At 36.5% G+C, this 20,588-nt stretch overlaps 3 protein-coding genes across 3 annotated transcripts; 2 read left to right on the forward strand and 1 right to left on the reverse strand.

The window, feature by feature from the left end:
* The first annotated feature begins 1,575 nt into the window (after positions 1 to 1,575).
* Positions 1,576 to 11,861, forward strand: LOC128204334 (eomesodermin homolog). Its single transcript, XM_052905748.1, has 6 exons — positions 1,576 to 2,315; positions 7,046 to 7,200; positions 9,267 to 9,382; positions 10,502 to 10,648; positions 10,867 to 10,928; positions 11,270 to 11,861. The coding sequence occupies exons 1-6, from the start codon at positions 1,576 to 1,578 to the stop codon at positions 11,859 to 11,861; spliced, it is 1,812 nt and encodes a 603-aa protein (XP_052761708.1).
* Positions 11,862 to 12,947: 1,086 nt separating this feature from the next.
* LOC128204335 (zinc finger protein 626-like) lies at positions 12,948 to 13,835 on the reverse strand. Its single transcript, XM_052905749.1, has one exon. It carries the CDS (start codon positions 13,833 to 13,835, stop codon positions 12,948 to 12,950), a length of 888 nt encoding a protein of 295 aa, XP_052761709.1.
* Positions 13,836 to 15,364: 1,529 nt separating this feature from the next.
* LOC128206352 (uncharacterized) lies at positions 15,365 to 17,889 on the forward strand. The gene is made up of 2 exons (XM_052908743.1): positions 15,365 to 16,114; positions 16,334 to 17,889. The coding sequence occupies exons 1-2, from the start codon at positions 15,476 to 15,478 to the stop codon at positions 16,583 to 16,585; spliced, it is 891 nt and encodes a 296-aa protein (XP_052764703.1). The 5' UTR covers positions 15,365 to 15,475; the 3' UTR covers positions 16,586 to 17,889.
* Positions 17,890 to 20,588: the final 2,699 nt, after the last annotated feature.

The raw sequence follows: 20,588 nt of genomic DNA on the forward strand, positions 1-20,588 counted from the left end.
TTTTATAAATAACTAAGCTTGTATGTGAATTCAAATATGATAAGACAAAAGTGTCTCTCTTCCCTTTGTTCTCATTACATTGGTATATCTTTAAACAGTTAAACCATTTTCAGAGAGGTGATTGTTTGCTATACATATACTGTTCAGTTTTTGTTCTTTTATATAGCTATTTTTTCATGTCTGTGTTTTAATTTTGTTTCTTTCAGTGTCGTTTTTGAAGTAACGTCAAATTATTTTTATTTTGTTTAAAATCTTGCGGATTTCGAGTGTGTCTGTATGTTTGACAGTGTCGTTCCTTTATATAACAGACGTGAAAACAAAATATAAATAATTTAAAGTTTTTGTTCTTTCTGGAATTGTATGACATCACTCTTTAAGCTGCAGTCTGACAGTTTTTACCCTTTTTTAGTTTTAGTCAATGGAATGCAGTTATATAAGATAACTCACAATAGAACAGATCTAAATTGTTTGAAAATCTGCCGAAAATTTAGTGTGTCTGAAACCGTTAGTAACGCTTTTAGCCATTAAACATTTTCGAACGCTAATGTGAAAGACTGCGATCTGATCTTTTGTTAGCAATCTTATATCACTGGTTTCAAGACGTTTGCGCAAAGATTGCTTCATTCGAAGACAAGAACTAAAAAAACAGTTGTCAAAACGGTCAATCTGTCAGAGTGAAGCTTTAAAAGGGTCTATTTGATGAGGACAGAGCTTTATTACACGGTTGTTGGCATTTCACAGAAATTGTTTTCAAATTAATGAAGTCAGTCGCAGTATGAATAAAATGAATATCATCAAAACACCTCCAAAAGGTGCAAATGCTAATAACTTTTGTAATATTGTTGCTTTATTCAGTCTTGTTACAGCAGAATTAATCATCAGATCTGACTATTGACCACTCGTGTCCACGCCATGTGTTTTTGTTCAAGCTGAGAGAGTATACATAACTACGCCAATCATTTCAATGTCGCATAAATAGTTTTGCGGAGCCGCGATTTAATTTGACATCGAAATGACCACCGAATCCAATTACTGTAAAAACAGGTACGAAAACTCTTTTCAGCAAATATTGACCGCCGAAAAAGACCAATTGCTTCCAACAAAAGAGCTACCTTTGTTTCTCTCACTTACCGTAAATTAAAGAGGCCACGTGACATATGGATGGTCGAAGTAGCGCCATTAGTCTCTGCGTTTTTGTCAGCCAATCAGAATCGAGCATCGGCAAACGCCCTTCTTTTTCTCGCCAAAAAATAAGTTTTATGTTATGATTAATGTCATATCATAACAATCTTCAGACACTTTAATATCATAGTTGAATTAAATATATAGTTCTTATCAAAGCTTTAATATTACACGTTATTGCCTAAAACTGAGTTTCGCTGTGAATTCGCGGTTTTGGCAAATTAGTAACACTTTTTTGTGTTTATGTTATAAACATTTTTTTCGTGTGGAGATTTCACGAAATCCTCAAGGGGTGTGGATGACTATTTACACATTCGTTGTGCCTCTTAGTCAGAATAAGCACATTTTTGTGAACGGCGCGAACCTTGATAAATACACGAAAAATATACAAAAATGATACGCCAAGAGGGTCTTAACTGCGAAATGCCTGTGAATAATTCATTTTCACCCTTCTCGGACTTAAGACGGGCGATATATCAAACTTCGGGAGAAAGTTATCCAAGCAGTAATGGAGGCTACCAAGGTGTTGCAGCGAACATTCATAAATATGACTGCAGTTTTCAAACTGGCGATGATGGCGCAGTTGGTGACCAGGGCGTCGTGTACGAACAACTTGGAGCCGAAGGCAACCTTGTTCCGACGGCTGGTCGGGAACATGAAGCCGACGAGCCTCAGCAACGCGAGGATCTTATGTCGTGCCGGAAGCCGATCACCGTTGGGAAAGAGGACCACATGATCCTCCCAGCATGCCGGAAGTACCCTATGTTCAACCACCCGTCACAGTACCCTGTCGGCATTCAAAACTTTGGACCCAGCGGACCGGAATATGGGAAATCTGCCTTCACCGGTGGCGGAGCGCTATACCCGTCCACGTTTCAGCGGCAGAACCCTGCCTATTCCATGCCAATGTATACAGACTCATTCGGCATGGGACAACATTATTACCATGGTGGCCAGATGTCCCCGGCCCTCGGACACTCACCCCCGGGACTCATGCCCATGGGGTGCGTCCAGCCGGGCCCCGGGGCGGGCTTTTACCCCCACAACAGTGTGTGTGTGTACCTGTGTAATAGAGACCTGTGGTCCAAGTTTCACCAGCACACGTGCGAGATGATCATAACCAAGCAAGGAAGGTAATCACGCGTTTGTCAATTTTCAATTCAATTCAATTCAATTCAATATTTTTATTGCAGTAAACATAATAAACATGTGTATTGTAAATACATAATACAAATACAGTGCAATGCATGGATTTAGACAACAATTTTTTTGACTGAAGAGCATAGCATTTCTGTGTCTAATTTCAATTAAACAGTATTATTAATTTTGATATATTAAGAAAACTGAAAACAACACAAAAAATACTACCAGTGTTTAGACTTGCTTTTGTTTAATTGCGAAATCTCAATGACCAGTTTTGTACATTAAATATGGAATAAGAATTCGTCCGGCGAACTCATCCGTGGTAACATTAGCGTCAGCGGACTAGATCTAAATAGTGCTCATGAACATTTTAAGATGCAGGTTTTCATGCTTCCCAGCGAAAAGCGTTAGCGACGCAACTAAAAATTAAATGATTTTAGATTATTAAAATTTGGTGTTTACAAATAAATGGTTAAACTATTTAGAGTATTAACCTGCAGTTGGCGTTTGATATACTAGTATGTGTTAATGAGTTAATGTTATGACATTTATTTGAACGCCTTTTTAAGCCAACATAAGATCTATATTGTATGAGCGTTTTCTTCGACGTAATCATTTTATTTTTTTAAATGATGTGATAAAATATGATTTATGCATTACAAAAGTTACAAAGAAAGACCGTCTTGTTCATCGACGTACAGGAAACTTTTCCACATGCGTACGATCGAATATTGTATAACCGAGGACTTATTTTAGATACTTTAGTAAGTTGTACCGATCAAATTGAAAGATCTTCTTCAAGAATCAAATAAAATTTAAACTGTCCAATAAAGCTCTTCGTTTCGAAATATATATATTTACTAGTCAAAAATATTATTTCGAAAATTCGATCGTACGATATGGGTGTTTATTAGATGTTTCCATTAAACATAAATATTAAGAACAACGTTACTTTAACTAGTTGTGGGCAAGTTTAATTCTAATATCTCAAAAAACGAAAACAACTCCAAGAATAAATACCAGAATGCAATCAATTCCTTACAAATTTTGGACTCGTGCCTTGGAGGTTTGAGTTTCATTGGAAGAGGTCAAAATGTAAAAAATAAAAAATCGATTTTTATTCACATGCAAACACAGTTATCGATCTATGGGCAAAGTAATCAATTTCGGTTGTAAATGACAGACAATCATTTTAGACGTTTCATAATCATAAACAATAATATTAATATTTGAAAGCATATTAACGCTTCAAATTAATCTCGTGCTGAGCATGCTTAAATTTTAGAATAATAATTTGTTTCACTTCAGCGAAATTTCAATTAGAATTTAATTTTTGTTAGTGAATTAACAACATGTGAATACGACATCCGCGCATTGCATCGATTTGGTTCAACATCAGATAAAATAAACATTTATAAAACCTACAATATAGGCATTGTATAGAGATTATTACAATCATTTTTAATGGAATAAATCAAAATTAGATGACCAATCAAGATGTATGAAAGGCCTAGTGTTATAATGTTATAATATTACAGAATCAAAACACACCGCCACCTGAAGAAGGTGATCTTTGGGATTAATAAATATTTGGATTAATCAGGATTGATCAAGATTGTATTAAGCTGATATACCTAACACGTTTGTTAATAGGTTTTCGATATATTTATTGAATTGTTTGGTTATATATTTTTATTTAGTTTTTATTTACTTTATTTTGTACTTCTTTTTGATTACTGTATTTTTTTATTTCTTTATTTCTTAATTTCATAATTATTTTATGTTCTTATTTATTTATTTATTGTTTATTCCTTTCCTTATATTTATTTATTTATTTATTTATTTATTTATTTATTTATTTATTTATTTATTTATTTATTTATTTATTTGTTTGTTTGTTTGTTTGTTTGTTTGTTTGTTTGTTTGTTTGTTTGTTTGTGTGTGTGTTTGTTTGTTTGTTTGTTTGTTTGTTTGTTTGTTTGTTTGTTTGTTTGTTTGTTTGTTTGTTTGTTTGTTTGTTTGTTTATTTAATTTATTTATTTATTTATTTATTTATTTATTTATTTATTTATTTATTTATTTATTTATTTATTTATTTATTTCGTTCGTTCGTTCGTTCGTTCGTTCGTTCGTTCGTTCGTTCGTTCGTTCGTTCGTTCGTTCGTTCATTCATTCATTCATTCAATCATTCATTTATTAATTCATTTTGTCATTCATTCATTCGTTCACCCATTTTTTTGTTTTCATGTATAAATTTATTTATGTATACATTTATTCATTACTCTTTTTATGTATACATTTATTCATTCATTTTTTATGTATACATTTATTCGTTAATATTTATTCATTCATAATTACACGTTTCGTTCATGTTTTGTTTACATAACTCATAATGTTGATTGTTAAATCGTATATTTTTAGTTTTTCTAAATATTTTAAAACAACAACAACAACACAAATGCGTTCTTTGAAATATATCAAAAAGCCAAGTCGGCACAGTTCTCCGTGGCGTCAGTCTGTCAGCTTGTATTGGCTAGGCAATGTTTGTGAAAGTTACGAAAGTGAAACAAACAATATTAAAAACATTTTTTTCTCACGGACGTATATTGGAACTAGCATTTTTTTAGCCGGTATTTACCACAAATAAGTAACTGCTAAGTACTTCAAATGATAGAAATATAGGCATCCTTCGGAACTGTGAACCACAAAACGGCCTGAAAATCAGGAGACAATGGTTGTGGATCGCGGTTCAAGGCATGGCGCAGCGAACATTTATACCAAGTGTTTACATTAAAAGTCTATTATCAGTCATTTTGGACAATCATTGCCAATAATTAAACATGAAAAGATCAATAACATAGCTGATTGGTGCTGATTTCAGCCGTAAATGACAACAGTTGCGAAGATTGCTGAAATACTGTAAAGCGTTAGGCGTTTATATAGTCAAAATCGAGTGAAAGTTGATTTCGTTATACACCGTAAAAATACAAATGACAGTAACATTTACATAAATAACTTAAAGATGCACTCTTACTCCAAAATAGATATACCACAATTAATAAAATTGTTTAAATATACCAAAAAGAATAAATAAATGTCAATAACAATGATTCTTATGAAGGATACCGAGGTTAATTTAAAAGAAAGGTGCAGAAACATAGTATTCTAACCTATGCGTGATAGTAAATCACTGTAAATCTTTTAGCATTCACCACTCATTTAATATTTATGCGTTTTCAGCTATGAAATACATGGTTGCAATCGTGTTAACAGAAATTATTATTTTCCATAATTGCATTATTTAGTAAGTAGTTAAAGGTTTATCACTCAAAATTCATCTTTGTTATACATGTGTATGTATTGATTTTGAATAAGTGTCATTTTAACGTTTTATTTAGTATTCTAAACATTGCAAAAGCTTGCAGAAAACTCATATAAACCATTGACATAGTCACCACATCACCTGGGGTCATATTTATAAAGCATTTTAGTGAAAATGTTCATAAAGTATATTGTTTTAACTTGAATTCAAAGAAAACAAAACAATGTTTTTACACTAAATATAGGGAAAGAAACAAAACAAAAGATCTATTTAATAATAAGGCATATAAATGGTTTGTTGATAAAATTATTATATAGAAAAATAATTATTAGACTAATCATTCTTTCGAAAAAACGTTTACTTGAGTGATATCATTCGGAACTCCTCGGCCATTTTTTTCAAAAACAACCTCGGATGTATTTGGACGGATTACATACTCAAAAAGAGGAACGTTTAAGTCCGCTGCAAGTAGATCGCTTAGTAATTTTATTTAGCAGTTAAACTTTTTGTCTTAACTGATGGGAATCTTTATTATGTTTGCAATAATACACTTCACTGGAAATCAATTTAAACTTAAATCAATAAATTTAACTGTAAAACACTAAATTTATTTAACGATTTAATTCAAAAGAATACGAACTCCTTCAAATGATGTACCGGCATACATCCGAGGTTGTTTTTGAAAATAAAATGACCGAAGAGTTCCGAATGGAGTGATATTTATTATTTTGAGTTATTTCTCAAGTACAAGTTGTGCTCTAGAAATAATATCTTCTAGAAAATATTGAGCAAAGATGTTTATCAATATTATGCACAAGCGAATGCGCTTTCAAAAAGAGTAAAACATCTATAATTTTGAATAACGTCATGCTGAAATGTGGAAAAAATCTTCAGATTTTTGTGATGCATTTACAAACAAATAGTCCTTTTCAAGCTTTCGAACAAGACAAGTCTGTTTTATCACATAGTCAAACACGGCAATTTATCGCACATAGTAATTTTTGTAAATGTTTCTAAGTAATTTGGCGTCAGTTCTCCATGATCTATATAGCAACGCATCCTCGGTACTCACGGTATTAATGTAGTATTGAATATTAGTAACCTGCAGCCAACAACACCTTATATTTTGTATCAAATAGAGGATAATTGTTTGTTTCAGTGTAAGATCGTAATATATTTCGTCGAGTGAGCACCTAAACATTAATGAGTGACGTAGCCACGAGTGAAATATTCAATGTGGTGTGCACGAGTATTTATTGTTCACGAAACTGTGAAATATCAATTGTATTCTACTGATAAATCTCTATCAACCACCGGAAAACATTTTATAAAAAAGTATAGATATTGAGAGAATATTTTGTACCACTCTTCTTCATACAGTATCTCATATATTTACAGACGAATGTTCCCGACCCTACAGTACAGCTTGACGGGACTGGAGCCCCACAGTCAGTATAATGTATTTGTGGACATTGTGCTAGCAGACAACAGTCATTGGAAGTTCCAGAACGGACACTGGGTCCCCTGCGGTCAGGCCGAGCAGCTCCCCCAAAGTAGGCCATATTCTAAGGATTTATTATTTGGCATTTGTTTTCCTTTGTTTTGGGCACACAATGTCTTCTGCACACATCGCTGTTTTTTTCTGAACTCCGCCCTTTACGTAATGCGATATGTTCCGCGAAAGTCCCTTTTGCGCTTAGATATGGATACGACAAGATATGAGACTCGGCTTAGTTTCTCGGGTGCGCTGGGGATCTCCTCAGCTCTGTGTTCAGATCATCTATTGCCCAAGATGTACTCGCCGCCCTCATAAGTGGGCAACATGCAATTAAGAGTTCATAACACTGAGTTTCAAAAAATGTTGAAAGGGTAAAGAATATTTAGTTTATGAAACTAGGTTTATACATTTGTTTGTTTAACATAATTTGCATAATTACCTGCTCATTTTAAACGACGCACTCACATATTTGTTCGTGTATCTCGCAATACTTCAAACAGTGTTTTTTTGCAAGTATCTACACTAATGGACAAGTCTATTATTGCCAAGTATTAGACAGTGGCAAATGACATATTTGGTACACAACTTTAAGTAAGCTGACAAAAGTTGCATTGCGAGACAAAGTAATGATTAATCGCCCCGCAAACACAGCTTCCAAGCAGCAGGCGACATCTTGAGACCGCCATTTTGTCACCAGCGTCTATTCGGATAGTGTCATTACTTGTCGATGGTCGTTGAACAATCCGTTAAGATGGCGCTTACAGCCAATAGAGATAATTAGAGAAGTTCAGTATTGACACTTGACCACAGCATGTCAGAATTGAAATTTTACAACCACAATTATTTACCTAAATTGGATAAAAAGTGTATTATTTAGAAAACAGAACGTCCGTTAAACCACAGAGTTGAAATCTTGAGTTTTCAAAGGATTTAAAATTATTATTATTTTGCCAAAAAATCTGATAAAAACAAAGCAAATGTAACATTTTTATTAACATGCACTGAGTAATTGTTAGATGACATGAAGTAAATTTTTAATGATTAAGACTAGGTGGTGGGAGTTTATCAAACGAGCCCTTCTTATTATCATTAAAATACAGTTCCAACACAAAATCTGACGCAATTAGTAAATATCGGATGAGTGGCAGTAGGCGGACCTTTAAACACCCGCGAATGTTGACATTCTTAATAATAAAGCCTAGTCTTTAAGGCTTGCCAGTCTGCCATTTCATTGGCTAAAAATGTAGGTTGTATTCTAATATGCATAACCTGACTCAGAGTAAAAGTCGGCTATTCTGAAAACTGTCACAAAACACCTGCTTGCATTCGCCATACAGTGGGAATTGTAAATCGACTCTTTATATCGTAATTTCAAAACTAAACTAACGGAATATGTTCAATATGTTTAATTCATTTAATGAATGCAATACAAATATCCTCAGTCTGGAAGCCCCATCCTATACTCACTGTTATATGAACTCCGATCAAACCTGGTCAAAGTCGCATTTGAACTATTATATTTTTCCTAACACCTCGGGTTCAAAGGAGTGACAAGTCACACCGCACCTGTCTGTTACTGTCGGTCCTGTGGCGTGGCACTGGTTTAATAAGTCGCCTTTGTTCAAATATAGATGTATTTCTGAACTAAATATTCAGCGACTTTTCACCTTGGTAATACTGATGTAACCACAGGTGTAATAGCAATGTTTCCTTCCTTTCACAAGTGTGTGTATTAACACCCGCATTGGTTCAACCCTATAGTCCACCGAATATAAAGGTGTATTTTCACACATATATAACGTCTGTCCTCTATTAAACGGTGGTGGATCCGTGGTCTAGTGGTAACACACTTGCCTGTCAATCCAGGGGTCGCTGGTTTGATTCGCCGCGACTAAAAAGATACATATCGTCTTCCGGGGGAGGGGGGACGATAAATGGGGTCCCGTGTGGCAGTGCTGGTGCAGTACACTGGTGAACGTTAAAGAACCAGAGTAGCTCTTACCAGGGTTACAATATTATTGGAGCACTCGCCGAATGGAGATTGCCCGAGTGCGAATATAAATAAGCTTACAATCCCAAACGGCCAAAAGCGTAATTTGTGTGTATTTTTTTCTCCCACAGACGGACGAGTGTACCTCCATCCGGACTCTCCCAACTCCGGTGCACACTGGATGAAACAGGACATCGTGTTCAGCAAGCTCAAACTGACCAACAACAAAAACGCCGAGTCGGGACAGGTATGTCCAATCAATCCTGTGTGACATTGGTTCAATATTGGTTGAATGACAGACTATTGGTCTTGTCCCTCTAGTTTCAACTGTAACAGTTCTATTTAGTCATTAAATATTATTCAACGTCATTTTAGATCATACTAGTAATTTTCTTAGATTGGACGCAGTAACAGACAAATGTGTCCCAGTTAAAGTGCATGATATTTTACAGAAAACATGTTTATTATTATTTGTCATTTGAGAGAATGCTAGTATACCAGTATACAATCTCATTAAAATCATATCGTGACGTTCACTTCATTTCATTACGTTTATGTACCACATAGCGTAACGTCGTGAAGCGTGTATTGGGGATCTGATTTTAATGAGATTGACCGGTATATATCTATACACATATCATTTGACCACCTAAAACGACGGCGATGCACACTCTGGCACTTAAATTTTCTGACTGATCTAGCAGAAACGCATAATACATGAATCAACCATTTAAATAAAAGACATTTTTTTAAATATAATAATTTTCTCCCGTATAAGCTCTATTGATTAAATTTCAAAGCATATTTGAAAAGGCTGTGTTACGTAGACAGACAGACAGACAGACAGACAGACAGACAGACAGACAGACAGACAGACAGACAATTTATTTTGACTTGTACAATGTACATCGTCAACAACACATAATGATATAACATATAATGTCAACGTGTACGTACATATTTGCGGATAAAAGATGGAAGGACTTTTCGAGGCAGAGAATTTTCAAGTAGCAAGGCATTCGCCCTTCTCCCAATATGACTCGGGTTCGACACGCTCTCCTAATCTTTCATAAAGAATACCACGGGTGGTATTCAACACGGGTCTTAATCGGATCTAAGAACGATGTAGCTAATCGGATTTCTCGATATAAATAACGCACCTTTATAGTGAGTGGAGTCAGTGATGTATGGCCATACGATAGACTTAAGTTGTATACAGAATACTAGTACAACCCAAGTACTAGTTTCGACCCATTAATGAGCGAGGACTCGAGAGGGATTCAAATTATCGTGTAGCTGTTTCAAGCTCCATTTGAATATAAACCAGCAAAACCTCAATCACCACTTATTGTGTCCACTCTTCTAGGTGATCCTGAACTCCATGCACAAGTACCAACCGCGAATACATGTGATTCAACTTGACGCATGCGCACCGGAGGACCAGAAGAGCCTGCAGACACACTCATTCCCGGAAACACAGTTTATCGCAGTCACTGCCTACCAGAACACAGATGTAATTTATTTAAAAAAATCCTTTCATAATTTAATCAGACAAAGTTGCTCTTATTTAAATAATGTTTATTTTTATAGAACTGTTATTTTCCTATACGCATGTTTTCAACAGAAATATTAAGTTAAAAAAATGTCAATAATGTAGTTCTTGTAAAGAAAAAGAGTTACTGGCTACCATTTCCAAGAAGCATTGTTAAATTTATTATGGCTTTTTTCCAGATAACTCAGCTTAAAATTGACCACAATCCATTTGCCAAGGGATTCCGAGACAGCTTTGACAGGTAAGACCATCTTCTTTAAATTAAAATATTAGGTAGATGTACTTGAAGACAGTTAGACAAACACACGCCATGTACAGTACAGTCGAACCCCGTTGGCTCGAACTCTCAGGGACCGGCGAAATAACCTCGAACCTCGGAAAATTCGAGCCAAGCGGTAACGCCTACCTTAATCGACTGTAAAATATTGTCTCTTATTCAATCAAAATGAACAGAAGCAACAAGCAAGAAAACCGTGTTTGTGTATCTTCTTAAAAACACGAACCAAAAATGGTATATATACATTATAGCACAGGTGACATTAAATACATTATGCGTAAACGAATATACTGATTTCATTGCAGGTGTCCAGAAAGGACAACGCCTTCCCCGCCAGGTTATCCAAATACAACATTTCCGTTCTCCATACCGAGGTCGATAAACTTCGGAGGGCGACACAACAGCCAATCAAATCGCCTCTATCCTCTTACGTCATCAAATACTACAAGCAACGGAACCAATTTTAGCCAATCAGAAAGTGGGACATCATACAACGATAGCACAACGGAAACAAAACCGGAACTGAACATAGTTCAAGACAGAAATGAGGGGAAAACAAGTTCGATTGAATTAGAAAAAGAACAGATGCTTCATTCACAACAAATGCGTAAAACTTCAGAAATCGTTCACATCAAACCAGAGCCTTGCACACTTGTACAGAACCGATGGGCAGACGACAATAGGCAGACTGGTTTATCTGATACTTCTGAACCTGCTTTAAAACGAATGCGATTTGTAGAAACCAGTCATCATTATGACACTGAGGACAGTTCTGCGATTACTGCGCATGCGCCCGAAAATGTTCGACATTCATTGGAAGATGGAAAACACGCGTTCCTGGTTACAAACAATGGGTACGACTTACAACATTGTAAAACAGAGGCTCCGAGCTGGTAGTTTTAGGAGGAAGTATTTCATTCCCTTGTTACATTGTATTTGAAAATTGTAATCATGTTATAATATTATATTGACATTGTTTATAAATCTCATGAGATCAGCTATGAAATGTTCAGAGAAGAAAGCAAACATAATATATGTTTAATTGGATGCATATTGATGAAAAGTGACTTCATTTCATTTCATTTTAAATATTGTCAGTTTCTGTCAAAATGTTAATGTCGTTTAAACAGTTTGCTGCGTCTTGTGTGCTAAAGCGATTATAAATTCATTGCTAGAATTTCATCCCCGGCCACCGCCTCTTTTTCCGCAGCCCCTCAATTTTTATTGACTTAAATCAAACTGTTGAACTGTTGCCTGCATTTTCGTACTGGCCTGAAACGGCGTTTATTCATACCAGCCGGTGTCGATGTAAACATTCACATGTAAAAAAGGAGAATTGTTACGATGGTGTTCACCGTTCGTCTAGAAACACATGTATAAGGCCCTTATGCAATTTGGAAGAGCATTGAAACATATTCAATGGTAAAACAGTCATCTAAGAAAAAATAAAATATATACGTTACCAATCGCCCCCATTTTAAAGATTGATGAAAATCAAGCAATTATTTTATATTGGCCTAACTATTAACCAAAGTTATAAGTTTTCAATTGATTGTTCATTTTTTTTACCTCTTTCGAAAAATGTAAAGGGTATAGGTGTAAACATATGTTTTCAGTAGAAAGACTTGATGGTACAAAATAACATTGTTTTATATTCCATTTATTCCACCAAAATGATAAGTACTGCATGCATTTGTGTTACATTACACCTTCACAATGATATTTGTTATTCATGAAGCTATCATAATAGCCTATACATTGTTGTTTCATTCTATTTATGTATAAATAAACCGTCTTCATATGTTTGTGTGCTGTCCTTTTAATTTTTTGTTTGGTTCGACCTTGTTTGCTCGTCGGTTTTTTCGAACAAAACGTCGATGAGTTGTGAGAGCCGTTGTGTCGTCGATGAGTTGCGAGAACCTTTGTGTCGTCGATAAGTTGTGAGAACCTTTGTGTCGTCGATGAGTTGTGAGAGCCTTTGTGTCATCGATGAGTTGTGAGAACATTTGTGTCGTCGATGAGTTGTGAGAACATTTGTGTCGTCGATGAGTTGTGAGAGCCTTTGTGTCGTCGATGAGTTGTGAGAACCTTTGTGTCGTCGATGAGTTGTGAGAACCTTTGTGTCGTCGATGAGTTGTGAGAACCTTTGTGTCGTCGATGAGTTGTGAGAACCTTTGTGTCGTCGATGAGTTGTGAGAGCCTTTGTGTCGTCGATGAGTTGTGAGAGCCTTTGTGTCGTCGATGAGTTGTGAGAACCTTTGTGTCGTCGATGAGTTGTGAGAACCTTTGTGTCGTCGATGAGTTGTGAGAGCCTTTGTGTCGTCGATGAGTTGTGAGAGCCTTTGTGTCGTCGATGAGTTGTGAGAGCCTTTGTGTCGTCGATGAGTTGTGAGAGCCTTTGTGTCGTCGATGAGTTGTGAGAACCTTTGTGTCGTCGATGAGTTGTGAGAGCCTTTGTGTCGTCGATGAGCTGTGAGAACATTTGTGGCGTCGATGAGTTGTGAGAGCCTTTGTGTCGTCTATGAGTTGTGAGAGCCTTTGTATCGTCGATGTAAGAGCTTTTGTGTGGTCGATGAGTTGTGTGAGAGCCTTTGTGTCGTCGATGAGTTGTGAGAACCTTTGTGTCGTCGATGAGTTGTGAGAGCCTTTGTGTCGTCGATGAGTTGTGAGAACCTTTGTGTCGTCGATGAGTTGTGAAACCTTTGTGTCGTCGATGAGTTGTGAGAACCTTTGTGTCGTCGATGAGTTGTGAGAGCATTTTTGTCGTCGATGAGTTGTGAGAGCCAGTGTGTCGTCGATGAGTTGTGAGAGCCAGTGTGTCATCGACACATACAGGAACCTAATACCCGACAATTTCGTGGGTAAACTCATATTTTTGATTAAACACTTTTAATGAATAATTTCTATTCAGAAACAAAGAACACAAAGTGATATAACTGACACCATCGTTAATTTGTTTTCTTTCTATTTTCTATTTATGTTTGATAATCTACGACTATCTTGTTTAATCTTGTTTAAATCAATGGTCACTTTTTCTCTTTTAATATCATGACCATTTTTAGAATAATATAGACCATCACGTACAAAAACGTGTTATGTATTTCCGTCTGTCCTTGAGACAGGTGTGGCGCTGGGCGGAGATTGATTCCATGTTCCTGCCATGATCCTACCAATTAGCATAACCAGCAATTATTGGTCTATTGTTTTCATTGCATCCATAGAAGATAGACAATCAATGAGATATAAATATAGGTTTGTCTTTATTTGTATGTCGGAAACGCATCTTACACTTTGACCGGTTGTACTTATTCACTCTGCTCTTTTGGACTTTACTTTTTCCAGGACAGTGCTATTCAGTGCTATTCAAACAAACACATTGAGTCATATCTCAGATGTTATAGGGTTTTACAGGATTTAGATAAATTCCTTCTTAAAAATACACTAAGCAACATAAATCTAGACGTCAAAACATAAACTGTGTCTCTTCTACAAATGCATAATAATGACACGATCCTATCTTTCTATGTAAATGCATTCATTAGTTGTTGATACTACGTCATATAGACTCAGAAACATTTCCCAGTAACGTAACTTACATTGCAAATCCCAACACTTCTCTCAAGCGCTTGTACCATCAACAATCTCTTTGTCATCCACAAGTGCATCTACATCACTGCATTGCATCGTTCTGAATGAACTTTTTTCTAAGAACATCGTAGAAAGCCCCATGTGTGTAATAGCAATAGATGACACATACCACTTTTGCACATGTCCGTTATATACCAACCAAAGGATGGTCTTGTTTTAAAATCTCAGTACCTTTACCATTATTACTTTACAATAAGGCCCCACTTTCTCGAAATTCCTTAAGCTTATCTTTAGCTTATTTCAATAAGCCAAAATACATACTTAAATTTCATTAAGATAAGTGAAAGACGATTTATTGTTATGATTAGAAAGAAAATTCATATTTAAAAGTCTAAAATCACAAATTTGAAAGAAATAAAAAGAAAATGAGTTTAGCTTAGTCCTGTTATAAAGGACTAAAGCGTTCGAGAGTTTGAACACATAGACTTCAGAGATTGTCAAAGAACTAATGTATTTTCTGCGGCCACCCGGAAGTGAATTCAACTATGTAAAATTATTTACAGTTAATTTAAGAATTGAACCAGTAACACTCATTTGATGATGATGATGATGATGATGATGATGATGATGATGATGATGATGATGTAAAGTAAAGATATCTAGTGACGATTAAAAAGTGTTGATAGAAGGATTTTAATATAAGTATCAATCTGTCAATGGGATATAATTATATTTCGGAAACACATCTTACATCTTGTCCGGTTGTACTTATTTACTTTGCTCATCTCTGAACTAAACATCCCTATATAACACATGTTTATATCATCTTCGTTCGGATTTGCTCTTAAAATTCACACCTACGCCTGCGTTTAAGTAAATATGGATTTTTATTACTCGGAACAAAACTTTATTTAAACATCACCATGGAAACAGATTATGTTGAGACAATAAGACGCCTGTTGGCACGTATAAAAGTACGGAGGCGGTCAACAGTGCAGATGCTGGCAGCCAGACATAGCTCCCGCCGTCCCTCAAGTGATGTTTTTTTGTCGCCGACGTCTCTTACAGCCCTTACTGAAAGAAGAACGTCACGCGAGAAGTCAACCGGAAGTTGCAGCAGGTGGTCAGGCGAAAGCCAGGTGTTTACCGACGATATCAGTAATAAATTCCCTTGCAACCAGGAACTAACCACACAGAACAAGCTAAGAAAATACAGCTTGTCTCGTGCACCACCGAACTCACCGCTCACGTCGAATGAACAGCCGTCCGCTGTCAAGAAGTCAGTTTCAGATGCCCAATTCGTATTTGGGAAGGACTATCATTGCCATTCATCGACAGATCTTCAGAGCTGCAGTAGCGAAGCTTGGCCACCAACCCCACCGCCCACCATATGCATTTCTCCCGCGACAGAAGACATCAATGACAAAGGAGACAAATCCCCTCGGAAGAAGCTCTCCTCGTCCTTGTCTGCTCCCCTCTCCCCGAGACCCGCCAGTGACGAACAGAGAACTAAAGTGTGTCAGGACATGCAGATGAAACTTGACGTCATTAAAGCTGATTTGGTATAAAATAGTTTTCTTTTCATCTTAAGTAAGTTTCCCTGTCCAATAATAATCGATACATAACTCGTGTTATACTAACCCCATTACAAACTTACTTCATACATGTTAAATTAAGAAGTAATTTTCGTAACATTATAGGATAAGCGTGTTTTAAATTGCATAATGTAAGTTAACTCATTTAATTGAAGCAAAATTTTTGAAGCATATAAATAATTTCAGCTGGCAATGCAGAAAGGTGACCAGGACCTGGCGAAAAAGCTTCTGTGCATTTATTCAGAAATCCAGGCTATTAAGACGAGTAGATCGTGTTTCAAGTACAGCGAACTACTTGGCGATGCGTTTTACGAGGCGGAAGACGCGGAGGAACTTTCTAATATGTGTGATGCGGCTCCGATATCTACGAATAAACTTCTTGTTAGCAGGGGCGTTACAAATTTTAACATTTCGCCTAGACGATTTTCTTGCTTTTAGTTATATCTTAAAAGTAACTTAGTTTTAACGTATTTAGAAAAAAGGCATTTAAAAGTTTGTAAATGTATATTCATGTACTATTAAGCATTCCATTTTTAATATGTATGTAATAATATGTAATCTTAAGTAAGGGCGTTGCAAATGAATACCTAATAGTCAAACTGAACTTGAATGTATAGAAATGCATAAAACACTTACATAACGTTTTTTCAAATCGCAAGTTTGGTTTAAAATGTTTTATAATCGTTGTTTATCAGTGAAATAATTTTCAACATTACAATCGAACCTCGATGGCTCGAACTCCCAGGGACCGGCGAAAATACCTCGAGACTCGAAAAATCGAGCCAACCGGGAATGCTTACCTTCATTATAAAGAAATCAGTCCTTTACATCTAGTTCGACCCAACGAGGAATTCGAGCCATACGAGTTCGAGCCAACGAGGAATTCGAGCCATACGAGTTCGACCCAACGAGGAATTCGAGCCATACGAGTTCGACCCAACGAGGAATTCGAGCCATACGAGTTCGACCCAACGAGGAATTCGAGCCATACGAGTTCGAGCCAACGGGGTTCTACTGTAGTTGTTTAATATATTTCCGGGTTTTCCCTCGGAAAATGCTGCCACTGAGACACAAGTTTCAGCTCGCCTTTGTTTCTGGAAGAGTTGTGATAGACTTGATGTCGTTCTTGTCGTCTGCGTCGTTGTGCAGTTTTAAAATCGGCCATGACTAAAAGACCAACGTTCAGGATATTTCAATATAACTTGGTAAACATGTTGCCAGAGAAACGAACATGTGTAGCAGGGTCCAAAAATTCTGTTTTTAAGTATTATTCTTGAGTTGTTTTCGACTAAAATAGGCGCTGGTGTTCGCTTTGCAGAGTTCTTGTTCAAATGTTACTCGTATATATAATCAATATACATGTAAACATACATTTTGAGTGAAAAACCTTTAACTTTTAACAAAATTATGCATTTATGGAAAATTTAAATTACTGATAACAAGATTGTAACCGTGTATTTAAAAACTAAAAACGCACAAATATTAAATGACTGATTGGTACTAAAAGATTTACGGAAATCAATGATCGTCTCCTTAAAAGAGTTTGGGTGAATGCCCTTGAACCCATTTTTCATACTAATGAGAAAGCGGTTAAATCAAAATGGATTATGAATTATGTCACGTGCAACATTTAAACGTGTTGCTTTTCTGACAAACCGAAAGTGAACATGAACTGGTGACTCCTTCGGAAGCGTTCGAATGCGATTCACATGGACTCTCCCAAATATTCACGAGGGTCAACGTAACATTTGGAAAAAAAATAACGCAAACTATTGCTTCTTTACAATATATAATACAAAACTCTTATTTAATACCGACGATCTCGGCGATGTATACATGTCTTTCTTTTAGCGTTGTACTTTTCGTGTGTGTTGTCGTTTCGCTTTGTGATTTCCGGTTTGAATACATTATGCAAATTAGCATTTCCCGAACATGATCAGAAGATGCATGGCGGGCGATTTGAAATAATTTCATTTCATAAGATCGAAATACCGAGCTGTCTGCATCTTTTTCAAATTAAAGACGGTATACTTCATAAGAATCATTGTTATTCGATAGTTATTCATCGTTTTTGGTAAATAAAACAATTGTATTAGTTGTGGTACAGCTTGTTTGGGAGTAAACTTGTGTGCATCTTTAATGTTCAGAATTTCCGTAGAAACTTTCAAATGGGTCAAAGGCTTAACCACAGCACCAAGGCAGAATGGCAAAAGTGTGTAAGACAGAGATAGCACAAACAAGTATTTCGTGAGATAACCTCGGCTAATCAGATCAACGTAAATACTATAGTCATCAGTACAACCTTTAAGTATAAATAGCTTCAGTCATTGGAATCCATAACCGCCCGCCTGGTTAGCTCAATTGGTAGAGCGTTGGACTGTGAATCGGACAATCCGGGTTCGCTTCCCGGGCGGACCAGGTCTCTTCTGTTGTGATTGGTTATGAAATCCTTTCTACGACCATTCACACTGTACCACTGCTCCTGGCATGTACAGAACTTGTCAGTTCCTTGCAGAGGTGAAGGCACCTAGTACTGGTTAACCGCCACCAATCCATATCCGCCCCTCGTTTGGGGTTGTATAGTGCCTTTTCTTGTCAAACAACATTTCCGTACTTTAGTGACCTAGCCTTGCAAGTGCATTCAAATCTAGCACTCAGTGTCATCGACAGATTTTACGTGAGCGCAAACAAAAGCCGATACATATCAGGGGGTCCAACGTGAAATGTGTTCGCCGAATTTTAAGTGAGGGAAATTGTGTGAAGCCGAATAAAATGGCGGCGTTGAAAGGAATTTCGTTGTTTCAAGGATGTATTTTCACCTGTTTAGTAAGTTATATCACCTTTCTCGCAATATTAATACGCCTACCCGGAGACCACACGTGTAAGCGTCTCTCGGTTTTTTAACCTATTTTCTAGAGGCGTTTACAAAAAAAATATTGAATGTATAAGCTGAACGATTGAATGTTTACAAAGTGAAAATAGAAAATTGTGTGACTTGAAACTGTGTTTTCGGCCCAAGTTTACCATTCTTGTACCTGTTTTAGCTGTTTGTTATTGAATATTTGCATTTTTTGGTCGGCAGTCTTATATAGCGGGTTTCCATGGATTTTCGCAAAAAAGGCTCGTTCCAGGACTTAAATTAAAAAGTTGTCAAACCGTTTAATCTGTGAAAATGTAGCTTTAAAGAACGCTTATTCTGATTCTGCTTCACACAAAAACTGCATAAAACTTCGTCGCCCAACATAAAAGGTGTTTAAACATGAAAAAATCGGCCGTATAATACCCATGTAAGTGCAGTAGCGGTCGAAAAGATAAATTATACAAATATTCAATAACAAACAGCTAAAACAGGTTCAAGAATGGTAAACTTGGGCCGAAAATACAGTTTCAAGTCACGCAATTTTCTATTTTCACTTTGTAAACAATCAATCGTTCAGCTTATACATTCAATATATTTTTTGTAAAGGCCTCTAGAAACATAGGTCAAAAAACCGAGAGACGCTTACACGTGTGGTCTCCGGGTAGGCATATTTATATTGCGAGAAAGGTGATATAACTTACTAAACAGGTGAAAATACATCCTTGAAACACCGAAATTCCTTTCAACGCCGCCATTTTATTCGGCTTCACACAATTTCCCTCACTTAAAATTCGGCGAACACATTTCAAGTTGGACCCCCTGCATATGCCTTCACTTTTGAACATTAAGCCGGACGAGACAGATCAAAACATTTCGAATTATGTACTCTAAAAATGACCCATTCCGTCCGCCACTTTTCCAGCTCTTGTTTTCCAACCCCATGTCTGCTGGAGCCGCCTTTGGGCTAACAGCTCATGTGTCATTACAACGATGTGCTTGTTCCCTGTCGTTCCATGTTCTCGTGTCGCTTCCTAGCGTTGCAGCCAGGTGACCGCGACGCAAAATCTTCCTGTCCAAGGCCAGCACGCGCATAGCCGATGGCGTCGTTAAGCGTCCATGTCCATGTTACTGTAACAGTGTGTGCATACCACGTGATAAATTGCGTCATAAATGCTACGTCGGAACACAACATTTTGATTTGAAAAAAGACTTTAAACAAAGATAACTTCACAATTTCTTCACCATTTTAAATGAAACATAGCGCAGTCTATGCAACTTACGGAGCCCCGCCTTCGGTCTTTTACCAAATATTGATTGAGAGTTTAGTTTCTTATAACACTACGTTAAACCTTTTCACGATACGGCCGTCCGACGGAGCACTGTCAAAACATTGTTTGGGAAACAGGTTTGTCGAAGTGTTTGTTGAAACTAATCACCTTATCAAACTCCGGTTATAAAACAAAGGTGGGGCTCTTTAAGCTGCATAGACTGGCCTTTGTTTCATTTAAAATGGTGAAGTAAGCGAAAAGTTATCTTTGATTTAAGTCTTTATTTTAAGCAAAATATTGCCTTCAGACGTAG

Source organism: Mya arenaria, chromosome 10, assembly GCF_026914265.1.
Source record: "Mya arenaria isolate MELC-2E11 chromosome 10, ASM2691426v1".
In the NCBI taxonomy this organism is placed as follows: domain Eukaryota; kingdom Metazoa; phylum Mollusca; class Bivalvia; order Myida; family Myidae; genus Mya; species Mya arenaria.